At 35.9% G+C, this 14,592-nt stretch overlaps 1 protein-coding gene across 1 annotated transcript in view; it reads right to left on the bottom strand.

The window, feature by feature from the left end:
* Positions 1-14,592, bottom strand: part of LOC141499734 (solute carrier organic anion transporter family member 4C1-like) — a 126,539-nt gene that overhangs the window by 83,403 nt on the left and 28,544 nt on the right. Inside the window, exons 3-4 of the mRNA XM_074202409.1 lie at positions 8,669-8,854; positions 7,197-7,293 (exon numbers count right to left, since the gene is read on the bottom strand). Coding sequence (XP_074058510.1) covers positions 7,197-7,293; positions 8,669-8,854 — 283 coding nt within the window. The remainder of the gene's footprint in view (positions 1-7,196; positions 7,294-8,668; positions 8,855-14,592) is intronic.

The following is a 14,592-nucleotide window of genomic DNA, read 5'->3' on the forward strand; positions in this document are numbered from 1 at the left end:
TCTCCTATATAGATACTAATCATTTCTTTTGATAAATCATTATCTACTGCACAACTCCAAAGTATGAGCTGTATCTCAGAACTCTGGTCTGAGCTCTCTCCTCCCACCTAATTGTCCCCCTGGGTCCTAATTCATTCCTCATTGTACTTCAGAGTATTCAACTGCATCTCAACTCTTTCATATATGCTGTCTTCTATAATTAGAGTGAGCTCTTTAAGAATCTATTTATATTAGCAAAACTCATTTGAAACATTAAGTGCTTATATGAAAATACTTTTTCATTCATTAATTTTTTTATTTATTTATGTTTTTACAAGGCAATGGGGTTAAGTGACTTGCCCAAGGTCACACAAGTAGGTAATTATTAAGTGTCTGGGGCAAGATTTGAACTCAGGTCCTCCTGACTCCAGGACTGGAGCTCTATCCACTAGCCACCTAGTTGCCCCTTTTCCATTCATTCATTCATTCACACAGTACTGAGTGACAGTCTGGATTGAACCCAGGTCTTCTAACTCTAAATCCTATGTTCTTTTCCACTATAACATACTACCTGACCAGCATTTTAGATTTTATTTCTATTTTGTATTGTTTTAGCCATGTTTATATTATTTTCTCCTTATAGAATGTAACTCTGTAAGTTAGGAATTTTGATTTTTGCCTTAGATCTCCAGGATCTAGTGGAAATTTTGGTAGAGCATAAACTCTTATTGAGTTCAAATGAATTACAACTCAATCAACTATTGCTTATGGTTGTAGATAGTTTCCTGGGGCATTTGACCATAGTCATCTAGTCAGTATATCTCAGATCCACATGATATTGATGGGTAACCTCACATCCACCAAAGAAGTCTATCTCTTATACAGCGTATCCTAAAATTTTTGGTGAAGTTTTCAACTTTAATAGTTTAAAATTTCACTAAGAGTTTAGGGTTTTCCTGCATATATTGGTATATTTAGAAAATATTTCTATTTTCTCCTGTCATCCCTGAGAATCACTCAACTAAAATTTACTAAACACTTATGTGGCAAATAAACAAAATTAAATAATTCCCCACTCACAAAAAGTCTGCATTCTAATGGTGGAGTTAGACATATTAAATATATACAATATAATCTTAAAAATAAAATCTGTACAAACTCATTGGGTAGTTTTGGGAAGGAAAGCACTAGCAGTTAAAGGAATCAAGAAAAGCATTATGCAGAAGTTGGTACCTAATCTGTGTCTTAAAGAAATAGAGACTGAGGGGTCCTTAAAGAGGGAGTACATTCCAGGCATACTACTTTGAATGTTCTGTACAAAGGCAGGTAGACAGAGATCATGTACTCACTATATGTGAGGAACAACAATGATTCAAAGAGTACAAAAGAGAAAGCAATATCCAGTGAGGCTGAAAAGCTAAGTCAAGGCTAGAGTGTAAGAGATTTTAAAAGCTAAATAGAACTTTCATATTTTAGACTAGAGGCAGCCCTATGAGTAGTTAAGTGGTAAAGCAGACAGAGTGCCTGGGCCTGAAGTCAGAAAGTTATTAGGAAGATTCATCTTCCTATATTAAAATCTGGCCTCTGACTTATCAGCTAGGTGACCTTGGGCAAGTCATTAACCTTGTCTTAGTTCTTCATCTATAGAGCTGAAGAAAAAATGACAAACATTTCATTATCTCTGCAAAGAAAACCTCAAATGGGATGACAATATAAATGGAGTCAGACACAAATGAATAGCAATAACATTAAATCAGTAATGTGATGTTTTATCCTTCATTCTCAAAGAAGATTATGACATCAAGGAGGTTATTCCATGATAGGCACATGAATTGGATTTGCATGGGGTTGGTGGTTCTGTGCTATGTCACCAGTCTTACTTTTTCTTCCAGTGGCCAGATATGAATTAGGATGACTGGAGATAGCCCTAGAGTGGAGGTGATTGTATAGGAGAATCATAGGATTCTGCTGTCAGACCTGAAGCAGGGAAAGCAATTAGGAGGATATTTCAATATTCCCAGAAAGCGAGAACCTGAATTAAGGTAATAGTTGTGAGAATAATGCTACAGGAGTGGAAAAGGCAAAATCTGGCAACTTCTCATATATGTAGAGTGAGGAATAGTGAGGAGTTCAGGATAATACTAATACAATTAACCTGGGAGTTTGGAAGAATGGTAGTATCTCTGTGAAAGAGTCAGAGGATTTTGGAAGAGGAGGAGGTTTGGAAGGAAAGATAATGGGGTTAGCTTGAGAGAAGCAAATTTTTAAAGTTTCAGTTTGAAATGTCAATAAGAAATTGGTGATGTGAGGTGATGAGGGTGGAAACCATAATGGAGGAAGTAGAAATTGAAGAATGAGAAGAGAGAAATCTGAAAAATAAAGAGGAAGTGAGGAAAAGTAGAAATCTAAGCAGCAAGTGCAGCCAGCTTTTTCAAGCAATTTGGCTGAGAATGGGAGAAGGGATAAAGAAAGATAGCTTAATGGGATCAAGTGAAAGCTTTTTTAAAGAATTTGGAAACCAAGGTTTTTTAGACAGTATGGAAGGAACCGGCTAATAAGGGGAGATGAAGATTCAAGAGTGTGAGGGAGTGATTGAGGATTCAATCATCTGGAAAAGTTAGGACAGAAAGGGATTAAGTACATGTGTAGAGGGATTGACTAACAAGTTGAAGGGTCACCTCTTTCTCAGATTAGTAGAGACAGTAGAAAATGATGTTAAGGGTCTTTAATATGAAGAGAATGGGAGACTAGAGTGCTCATACTGAATAGCCTCAATTTTCTCTGAAAAATAAAGGCAAGGGTCTCAGGTGAGGAGTTAGAAGGTGAGAAGGGAACACAAAATGTTAAGACTGTAGAGCTAGCAAGTATGTAGTAGCTCTCATATCCTGTCTCATATTCTGAGACTTCTTGAGGTGGCAGATAAATAGTGTCAGAGGTGGGATCACTGAAAAGATTGTTCTGTTATATTAAGGCAGCAGAAGTAATTGGCTCAGAAGTAGAAAATGTAAGGTAAGTCCTGTTCATGGTAGAATATTGTGACTTTGGGATCTAGTATTTTGGTGACTAGTCTGTCACCCTGGTAAAGTTTTGCTTTGTCTTTTGGGCTAGATTTTATTATGTAGAGATCTGCTATGAATATAGAAAAAAAGTTCAGTAAATGGAAAATGTATGTCACAACATCAGTAATATAAATGCTTAACTATAATTTCTGAATTCTATTTGATTCTTTTAGACATTCTTGTATCAAAGTAATAGGTTTGACATAGTTAATTATGTATATCTAAGTAATCAGTGACAAATGTGTCCAATACTATAGAACTTAATTTCTATTCCCTCCCACCATTAGCAAATTAGACAGAGTGTGAAGATTAAGTGAATAGCTGCAGAATACAAATGACTAAGGCAGTCACAACAGCTGTCTGACTAGAGTGGCACAGACACTACTTGAGTCTACCATTGTTTCTTTAATAATTCTCAAGGTTAAAAATTTCTTCTGACAGAAATAGTTATGTTTGTAAGACGGGTGAGTTTTGGGTCAGTGATAGACATAAGGAGTTCAGTTTTTGGACTTGTTGAGTTTGTGGTCCCTATGAGATAGCAGACATCAGTAGGGAGATGTGTAGTTATTAATTATCAACCTACCTCATTCCTCAGGCATCAGAGAACACTAACAATATTTTCTTTTTCCTGGTGACCACTATGGTTTTGGAATAATGGTGAGCTTTGATTCTTCAATGTTTTTGTAATGGATAATGGGGTTAGTGAAAGATCTGGATATGTTTATGATAGAGTACACTTCTATTACTGAATGAAATACAATGGCAAAGAGAGAGACAGAGATAAAGAGAAAGCCTGACAGAGAGAAAGAGAGAAGAGGGCATCGTGAAATCACATGCAGAAAAAGGAGCAGAAAACCAATGTGAGAGAACCAACAAGAAGGGAGAACACCTACGTACAGTCTGTTCTGTGTCTAGAATGAAGATTACAAGTATTACAAGATTGGAAGTATGAAAGTTCAAATTTAAGTCTGTGGTTAGAATTGAGAGAAAACTGACATCTGAGTATCCCTGGAACTGATTTCATAAGCAGTGGGTTCTAGGGTCAAAAGAATCAGGTAACACTAATCTGGAGTGGATCAGAGAGACTGCAGGGCTTGGGACAACACCCCCATTTTGGGAAGTGAGAAAATCAAGATGTAAATATTTTAGTGGCACAATTCTGAGCAGATAATAGCCTCCACATAGAAAAGTTTTTTTATGGAAAATCCAATAAGTCATTCTGAATCTGGTTATAAGAATGTGTGGCAAGGATGACATACTAGTCTGCATGCAAGCACATATATGTGAATTTGCATGTGTTTGGGAGTGGGCAGGCACAGGGATTGAAGGATGGGTTTTAGGTCAGACATCCTCCAAGCAAAGAAGCAGCAGAAACTGCTACTACTTTGTCCCAACTCTTGGCCTTTATCTACCAACACATCCCACCTTCCTAAATTCCCCTCCAAAAAAATTAAACCTTTCACTTGCCTCTGCTACTTCTCAAGCTATTACTGGATATCTCTCTTCCCCTATGAAACATTAACTACACTCACAGTGTGAACTGGGATTTAAAATTTATTTATGAACCTTTATGTCAAACCTAGTCAAGAAAACTACAGTCTAGGAAAACTGGGAGGGGAATAGGGAGTTGAAGTTAGAAATTTATCTGATGAAGGGCAACTAGGTGACACAGTGGATACAACACTGGCTCTGGAGTCACGAGTACCTGAGTTCAAATCTGGCCTCAGACACTTAATAATTACCTAGCTGTGTGGCCTTGGGCAAGTCACTTAACCCAATTGTCTTAAATAAAAAAATTTTTTAAAGAAATTTACCTGATGAAAAAGAGAAGCTCTTTGTTGATCCCAATAAGTGGCAATAACCAGGCATTTCTTTTTTTATTTCTACATTCTTAGTGATTTTAACAATTCTTATGGGTTCAAAATTTTTTTTTTTTAGATTTTTGCAAGGCAATGGGGTTAAGTAGCTTGCCAAAGGCCACACAGCTAGGTAATTATTAAGTGTCTGAGGCCAGATTTGAACTCAGGTACTCCTGATTCCAGGGCCGGTGCTCTATCCACTGTGCCACCTAGCCACCCCGGGTTCAAATTCTTTCCTGGCTCCCAGATTCATTAACTCATCACCTAATCATTTCCACGTGGCTTTCTCATAATAGTCTTTGGTCTTTGTTTAAAGTACACAGTTCTTTCTCTGGATACAGATGGTATTCTCCATTGCAGATACCCTAAAATTGTCCCTGATTATTGTACTGATGGAATGAGCTAGTCCGTTAAGGTTGATGATCAACCCTATGTTGCTTTTAGGGTGTACAATGTTCTTCTGGTTCCTCTCAGTCAGCCTCAGTTCATGCAAGTCTTTCCAAGTTTCTCCAAAATCCCATCCTTCCTGGTTTCTAATAGAAAAAGTGTCCCATAACATACATATACCACAATTTGTTCAGCCATTCCCCTATTAATGGATATTCACTTGGTTTCCAAGTCTTTGTTCCCACAAACAGGGCTGCTATGAATATTTTTGTACAAGTGATGTTTCTACCCTTTTTCATGATCTCTTCAGGGTAAAGACCCAGAGTGGTATTGCTGGATCAAAGGGTATGCACATTTTTATTGCCCTTTGGGCATAATTCCAAATTGCTCTCCAGAAAGATTGGATCAGTTCACAGCTCCACCAACAATGTATTAATGTCCCAGATTCCCATATCCCTTCCAACATTGATCATTCTCCTTTCTGGTCATATTGACCAATCCTAGAGATATGCCAAATTGATATTTCTAAAACAATTTCAATATTCTCAGGATTGCCATGATTTCTAGGTGTGCCAGAGATCTATGATCTTTGTTAATTTGGCTGGACAATATAGCTCTAAGGTTGGCATGGAGAAATATCATGGGAAACAGACCAAGAGAAGCTCAGATACCTAGAATTTAGTCATTGTATTAAATGAAATCAATCCAAAGAGTAAAAAAAGAAGACCAAAGACAGAGCCTTGGGCAGGAGTGCCCACACTTAAAACAGTAAAAAGAATGAACTTTAAAAGATGAGTAACTATTAAATGATGAGAGTAGAAAGGAAGTCACATCAGGGAAAAAGCAGTGGAAAACAATTAATATTTCACTTTGGGAAGGGGAAAGCAACATCTTTCATTAAGGAGGAAATGAGAATATCATTAGGAGACAAATTTGTTTCTGTCAGAACCAAGAGATAAAGGAAGTATTTATAGAAGAGTTAAAGAATGCAGGCAAAATCATTTACAATAGATTAGGTCTTAAAGGACAAATAAAAGAAGGAGCTAGCAGAGGAACGACTCAACAAAATGGACAAAGAAGCCAGTGAAAACTGAAATATTTTTGATTTTAGATTACCTAATGTCCAAGAAATAAAACTATACTATTTGTGTTGTGATAAGTTGACAAGACGTTGGATACAGCCTCTGAAGCCATGGACAATCTAATCTTCTAATGTTCCTTATGTGAGCTTAATGTACCATGACCAGGAATAGAGATATTGTTCAATCGCTTAGGGTAGGGTTATTTTTCTATCTTGTTAAAGAGTAACTTCTATTTTAGATTCTTTTGGCATTATTTGATATAGGTTGCTATCAGGGGTATTTTAATCTTGTTTTTTCACTGCAACACTACCAATTAAGATGAGTCTTAGTTATTAGATAAATTTTTGTTTTTGACAAAGCAATCTGAAAGTGTACCTTTACTTGGGAGTTAAGTGATGAAAGAATGAGGATATCAATCACACTGAAATTACTAAAGGTACTATATTAATGATTTCATTAGTTTCTGGGTTGGAAATTAGAAAGGTAAATGTAAATAAGTACATGAAACCTCTTTGTGGATGATGCTTTTTCATAAAAATGAATTTTATCTTCAAATCACTGATACTTATTTAAAAAGACATTGTACCCCATATATAGCATAACACTGATAAAATTAGTGAGTTTGTTAAAAATGCTTTGCAGCCTTCATCACATACATTTACATAGTAATATAATTAACTAAATACTATAGGAAAATACAATTTGCCCAAATATTCTTTTTGATGAAACAAAACAATGATTTTAAGAAATACGAATCAAATGCAGCATTTGTAAGCAACATTTTACACAATTAAAAGTGAGAGAAAATACAAAAGAAAATAATGACTTACTCTTCTTCTAAATTGATATCAATATAGATGGTTAGAAGTTGTCCCCCTAATACATAGCCAATAGCAGGGCCAAGGACAGACATAGCATAGCCAATTCCTAGAAAATATATTTTGAATATCAATACATATAGACATTTTCAAATATTAAGCTCAGTAATGATTAACTAGCTCTTCATTGTGACAAAGTTATGTCTCTATGAAGAAATGATACAAATTAACATGGGAACTTTTAAAATACTCTTGAGATTAAAAATAAAAAGTAATATAAATAATTTTTCCTTCATACAGGCCTTAAATGATGGAAAATACTTAACTTTTGTTAAGGGGTCCCCTGAACTTATCTTCTTGAGTTGTCATATTTTTCAGAAACACTGGATACAGAGTATGAAAAAGGCGCTGAAACTGTTAAAGACTGAAGATTCCTCTACACTGACATAATTTATTGTTTGCACCCTAACTTGTATACTCTGTGTATCCTTAGGAGCCCAGACAGGTGTCAGTCAGTCTGCAACAGACTAAGAAAATGTGTGTGATAATAGATAATAGACCATAGATATCTTCAAAGTCTATCAGTTCCCAAGGGAATAGAATGCTGCTTTTGCCATCTTATTGATTCATTCTCCTTCCTTTCAGAAAGGGATTAATCCATTTCCCCTCCCCTATGAATTTAATTTTTCCCTATAACTTAAATACCAAGGTTTTCCTTGTACCACAGAGGGACTTACCATAGTAAGTGTCTTTGTCTCGTAATAAATTCAATTGCAAATGTATGTCTCATGGACTTATGATATTGCTTTTGGGTCACTTCATAGGATTTAAAGAATTCATTATCTAACCCAGATAGAAATTAGTATGATTTAATATATAAAAGTCATTATTACTGATTTCATTAAAAAGCCAAATATTTTTACCCTCTTCATATATAGAACAACAATAATCTTTTACTTTATGAAATATAATATAAATTTTCTTTAAGTTTAAACAAAAATTGGGATCTAAAGAATCTACTTGTATTTATTAATAAAGAACATAATTTATCTAAATTTATTTCATATTTAAAAAAATCATATTGTAGTTTTTTATATCATCTTCATTTCCAAATATACTTTCCCTCACCCATTCTCAGCAGTTATTTTCTTACAAAAAATTGAAACAAGAAAAAAAAATCAGTTCAGTAAATCAATCAACATATTAAATGAATATGAAATGAATCTGATGGTATTATGCTATTATTCCAAACCAATAGTCACCCACTTTTTGCAAATAAAGGAGAAAAATGTACTTTCTCAATACTTTTTGGCAAAGATTAGTTTTTTATAATTATAATTTCACATATTTAATCTTACTAACATGATTAGGAATATGGAGTATTACAATAATTACATCCTTCATTATACCTTATATTCTAATAAGAGAAATGATTATTAATAACTAAAATTAAGTGGCTAAAGTATATTAGTAAAAGAATTCACCTATATAGAGAGAAGACAAGTGTGTGGGAACACTGTCATCAATAAAGGCTGTTCCCAAAGTATAGAGAGGGGTTCCTCCAACTCCTAGCAGCATTTGTCCAAGTATGAAGACATATAGGTAGTTTGAAAGTGAAGATGTTATAAAGCTTCGACAAGGGTCATTGATTGTTGTTGCTGGACAGGTATCTATTAAAAAAAGGAAATTAAAAAGGTTTTTTTTTTGCTAGACATTTCAAAATTTAAATGTTTTACATACAGCATTTTTTAGTCAACATGTGTTATTTAGCTATTCCTTAATCATCACTTCTGGTATAAAAACAAGTATTTTGCATTTGCTTTGACAAAGCAGTAGTACATTGTTTACCCTAAACAAAATACCACAATTTCTAAAAATTAACCCCTGCTTCTAAAAAAATATATACTGGGATCTACTGTGACCCCTTTTGGGACTTTTTTCATAAAGCTGTCAGAGTGATTTGCCATTTGCTTCTCCAGCTCAATTCACAGAGAAGGAAACGGGGTTAAAGGACTTACCTCGGATCCCACAGCTAATAAGTAGCTAGATTTGAATTCAGGAAGAGAGGTTTCTATCTATTATGACACCTAACTGCCCCTAAATTGCTATCACTAACTACCTATATAAATTCTTTTAGCTTAGTATTAGGAACTTTAACCCCAAAAATCTTTAAAACAGTAAGTTTTGCCAAAAAAGAAAGGTGTTCCACCAAGATGATCTTGAATATAATAGATTTCTTTTTCACTCCTGAATTCAAATCAATAAATAATTATTAAATACTTATATGCCATATACTAGGTAATGGAGATGAAGAGGCAAAAAAATAAAATAGTTTTTCCCTTGAAAATTTACATAGTGCTAAGAAGGAAAGAACATGCACCATACACACATATAAGTAACAACAAAATTCATATGAAGTAATCTGAAGAAAATGGAGTGCTAATAATGGGAAGGAACAAACCTTCTTGTATAGGAGAAAGAACTTAAACTGGAGATTAAATGGAGCAAGGAATTCCAAAAGGAATGAAAGACAGGGCACATTTTCAGATTTAGAAGATAGTTTAGATACAGAGAAAGGAGGCAGAATGCATTTTAAAGGGAAGTCATTTGATCATTTTGTCTGGAACTTAATAGTGTGTAAGGGGATGCGTTATGAGATCAACTGAAAAGATCTGTTGGAACCAGAGTGTGAAGAACTTTATATGTTAACCAGAATAGTTTATATTCTAGAAGCAGTAGAAAAAACTTCTTAGACAGAGTAATAACAAACTCAAATCTGTGTTTTTAAAATATTTTTTGCCAACTATGTGGAGGATAGATTGGAGAAGATAAAGGCTAAGAAGAGGGACATTATTACAGTAGTAGTGGGGTAAAGAATTAGCACAGAAGCCATTTGGGTAGAGAGAAGGGGATCACATAAGAGAGAAGACAAAAGGACAGAAGTGACAAGTTTTGGCAGATCTGATGTGGTATGGGAAGGAGTTGGGAGAGAAAGAACAAATAGAGCAGGTTGACTTCAAGATTGTGAACCTGGGAAAATGGAAGGCTAATGGTAACCTTTATAAAAAGAGAAAACACAGGAAAAGGGGCAGGTTTGGAGGATAATGTGTTCTGTTTGGGGCAAGTTAAGTTAGTTCTCTATCCATTTATTAAGAATCATGAAACATTTTCCTCATAGTTTTAAATAGGATTTTTAACTAGGACTAGGATATAAAAATCAAGTGGGAGCAGATTTAGAGTATACATGAGAGAAAAATCATAATTAGAGCAATCCAAAAATGTAATGTAATTAGTCATCTCCTCAAGGCTGAAAACTCTCTTATCATTCCAACTATTGAAGCAGTCTGGATGACCAATTGTCAGGACATTATCTAAAATGCATTAGGTAGTAAGAAAGATTTGAACCATGAACTGTATTAATATAAGTAGATGACTCAAAAATCTTCCTAAGGTCAACGATTAGGAGACATGACCTAGATTAGCTGAATACTCCTCACAGCATTGAGATATAGGAGGAAATATGGATGAATATCAGGGAGATTTAGGAGAAACCAGAAACTAGCACTATTTATTAGTACAATATCAGGCAATAGAAGCATCTCCTGACGAGAGATTATGGAAAAACAGAGGAGACAGAGAAGGGGCAAGATGAGCACCTGTATTAGTCTACCAGAAGGCTGAGAAAGAAGTCAGGCTGAAGTGGAGGCCTAGGACCAGCAATTCCATCCAGATTGGCAGGGGAAGCAGCATTCAAATTATAGAACAAACAAGAAGAGATCCAACTCATCTGATTCAAGAGTTCCCAAAGGTATCATATCAAGGTAAAAAAAATGTTCATGTAATGAATTAGAAGAATTTCAAGCTTTCACAAGAAGAAATCCAGATCTAAGTCTAAAAGCTGACATCTGATATCAAGACCCAGGAAAAGCACAAACAGGTAAAAAGGGGAAAGAAAATACAAGGGATTCATTAGAGCTAAACTGTTTATATCTCTACATGAGAAGATGATACTTGTAATTCTTAAAAATTTAATGACTAAAAGTAGAGTTAGAAGGAATATTCATAGAAAGAAGGTATGGGATTACGGTAAATTCCGGGTGATGACAAAAAGAAATTACAGGATGAGAAATGTGTGCAGAAGGAAGGGAGAGAAAGAATAAGGTAAATTATCACACCTGAAAAGATGTGGAATACTAATTATAATGGAGGGAAAGATGGGAGAGTGCATGATGAATATTACTTGAACCTTAATTTCATCAATATCAGCTCAAAGAGGGAAGAATATACGTAAGAGTTGAATATAGAAATTTATCTTACTCAAAAGAGAAGTAGGAGGGAAAGAAATTAAATAAAGAGTGGGGCAGTTTAGGGATTGACAGAAAGGAGGGTCAATGAGTAGAGGTGGTAGATAGAAGCAAAACACTGGTGAGTAAGGAAAGGGTAAAAGAGAGAGAGAAGACAATAGGAGCAAGAACAATGAAGAAGTTAAGAAGGTAACTAAATGAGAAAAGATAGGAAAATAACATTTTTCTCAGCAGCACATAGCACCCTTTTCAGATTATAATGCAATAAAAACTACATGCAACAAAAGATAGTGGAAAGATAGATTAAAACTTAGCTGGAAGCTAAATAATCTCATGTTAAGGAATAAGTAGATCAAAGAACAAATCACAGAAACAATAATTAATTTCATTAAAGAGAATGACAGGTGTAGGGTGTGTTTAAGGAAGACTTTGATGTGAGGGCTGCTGAGTCCTCTTCAGAACTTCTTTCCACCTTTGATGTCCACCTGTGCTAACTCACTCTCACCCATGGCTCCAAGAAGCTCTAGCATATACAGCGACAACTGTTTCGGCAGGTGGACTAAAGGTTGAGGGTAACTGAGGGAGTCTCAAGCTCATTGGTGAGTAGTAGGGGGTGTCAACCCCAGGCATGTGAAGTCTTCCACTGGTGGAATGGATGGAAGAGAACAATAGGTTCCAATGGCCATAAAGCCAGCTGACCCAGGTGCTGTGAAGTTTGGTTAGACATCAAAGATGCCAAGATCATCCATTGCATCTAGAAGCATCAGCAGTTGTCTTGACTCTGTCTTGCTACTCTGGATCATGATGATTTTGGAAGAGAGAGTGAGGCAGATGACTTTGCTCAGCTCTACCTCACTTAAATACAAATTACTCATGCAATAAAAGACATCACTCATACTCATTCCTCAAAGTCGTGTGGTGACAGGCAAGTGATGAAGCAGTAAGTGCTGCTGGGAGCTGTAGTCACAACCCTACATACAGGCAGCCCAGACCATAGGGTCACTTCCCCATTGAAAGCAGCAGTGAGATTCAGCAGCCCCCTGGGTGACTGAGCAATCCTTTTAAGGATCATACTGCTCACCTCCTGTTGTGAGGAAGGGGCTAGAAATGGTGCCCTAAAAATTGTCTGCTTACCCAACCCTGACCTGATTATCATGGCAGACAGGGATACCAGTGTGGTCAAGACACAAAAATATCTACAAAAATTTCTTCAAAGAAAATCCCACTCACCAGCAGTACATGAAGATGCGCACACTCATAAACAACACAAGATCCAATAGACCTGAAAGACGGACTCAGCAAGAGAACTCAGAAGATATCATATTGAGATAGCAACCCTGAGTGAAACAAGGTTGGCAAAGGAAGGTCAATTTATTGAATTTGGAGTTGGATACATTTTTTTTTCCTGGAGTGACCATAGTGAAGGGGAATGCCGAAACTCTGGGGTAGGTTTTATAATCAAAACTTATCTAGTCAAAACTCTTGAATAGTTACCAAAAGAAGTGACCTTCAGGCTCATGACAATGGGATTGTTACTTTCAGGAAAAAGCTCTGCCACCATCATCATTGCCTATGCTCTCACCATGATGTATCCTGATGAAGTTAAAGAAAAATTTTACTGGAGATCCTTATTATCAATGTACTAAAAGAGGACCAGACATATCAAGCAGTATTTGGTAGGAATGGAGATGGAAACAGAAGCAACAATGGTAGCCTTCTACTGAAGACTTGTGTATCTCATGACATTTTCATTACAAACACTGTCTTCCATTTACCTAAATGCAATAAAACTTCCTAGATGTACCTTTGTGGCAAAAATTGGCATCTATAAGACTGTGATTGTAAGGAGAAGAGGCACATATGACGTAAGAGTGACAAAGGCAATGTGTGTTTCAGAGTGCTGGACTGATCACAGACTCATCCTCTCTAAATATTCATATTCAAAGTGGTGGGCCCAAGGCAAAATGAATATTAGAAGAATTAATGTCAAGAGATTACTGTGTTTCTCTGAGTGGGAACAGTTTGTTGCTAACTTGGAGGGAAAACTGAGTCAACACACAATTGGCAACAGTGGAGCAGAAAAAGAGGGAGCAACTTTCAGAGAAATGGTGTGCAGCACTGCATTTGCTCATCTGGGCCAGAATACTTGCAAACATCAAGACTGGTTTGATGAAAATGATGGGGAAATACAGAAACTGCTAAATGAAAAATGAGAACTCCACAACAGTTCTTCCATTTATAAGAAAGCAGCATTTAATTCCATTAAAAACAAAGTAGAAGCAAATCTGAGAGCAGGACTCTTGGCTCAGTAAGAAGGCAGATGAAATTTAATTTTATGAAGACAGTAAACAAATCAAAATGTTTTTAAGATGCCCTAAAGGCTATTCATAGGTCAAAGATATTTGGCACATCTCAGCTACTCAGTGCTATTGGATTCACATTGATTAACAATAGGGATATGACACTAGAGAGATGGGCTGAACACTTCAATAGTGTTCTTATCAGACCATTATTAATCAATGCAGAAATAATTGTTTACCTCAAGTTGAAGTCAATCATTTCCTAGCAGAAGTTCCAATAGAAGAAGTTTTGAATGCCATTAGGCCCCTTCCAAGTGGCAAAGCACCAGGTGCTGATTCTATTCCAGCTGAGATCTACAAAATTGGGGGACCATTGCTCATACAAAAACTGAAATTTTCCAAGTTATATGGAATGAAGAAGATTCATTCAAGAATTCAAGCATGCCTCCATTGAACATCTCTATTAAATGGAACAGATTGTCCTGTGATAATCACAGTAGTATTTCTCTTTTAGTCATTGCTGGTAAGATTGTTGCCAGAGTTCTTCTCAATAGGCGATCTTCACCTGGAAGTTGGTCACCACCCTAAGAGTCAGTATAGCTTCAGAAAGGGTAGAGGAACAGTGGATACAATGTTTGCTGCCCAACAACTCCAGAAAAAATGCCAGGAACAGAACAGAAGTCTGTATTCAACATTTTTAGATATGACCAAGGCCTTTTATGCCATCAGCTGTGAGGTTTATGGAAAATTATGACAAAAATTATGTCATGAAGTTCATCAGTATTATACATCAGTTTCATGATG

Source organism: Macrotis lagotis, chromosome X (assembly GCF_037893015.1).
Source record: "Macrotis lagotis isolate mMagLag1 chromosome X, bilby.v1.9.chrom.fasta, whole genome shotgun sequence".
In the NCBI taxonomy this organism is placed as follows: Eukaryota; Metazoa; Chordata; class Mammalia; order Peramelemorphia; family Peramelidae; genus Macrotis; species Macrotis lagotis.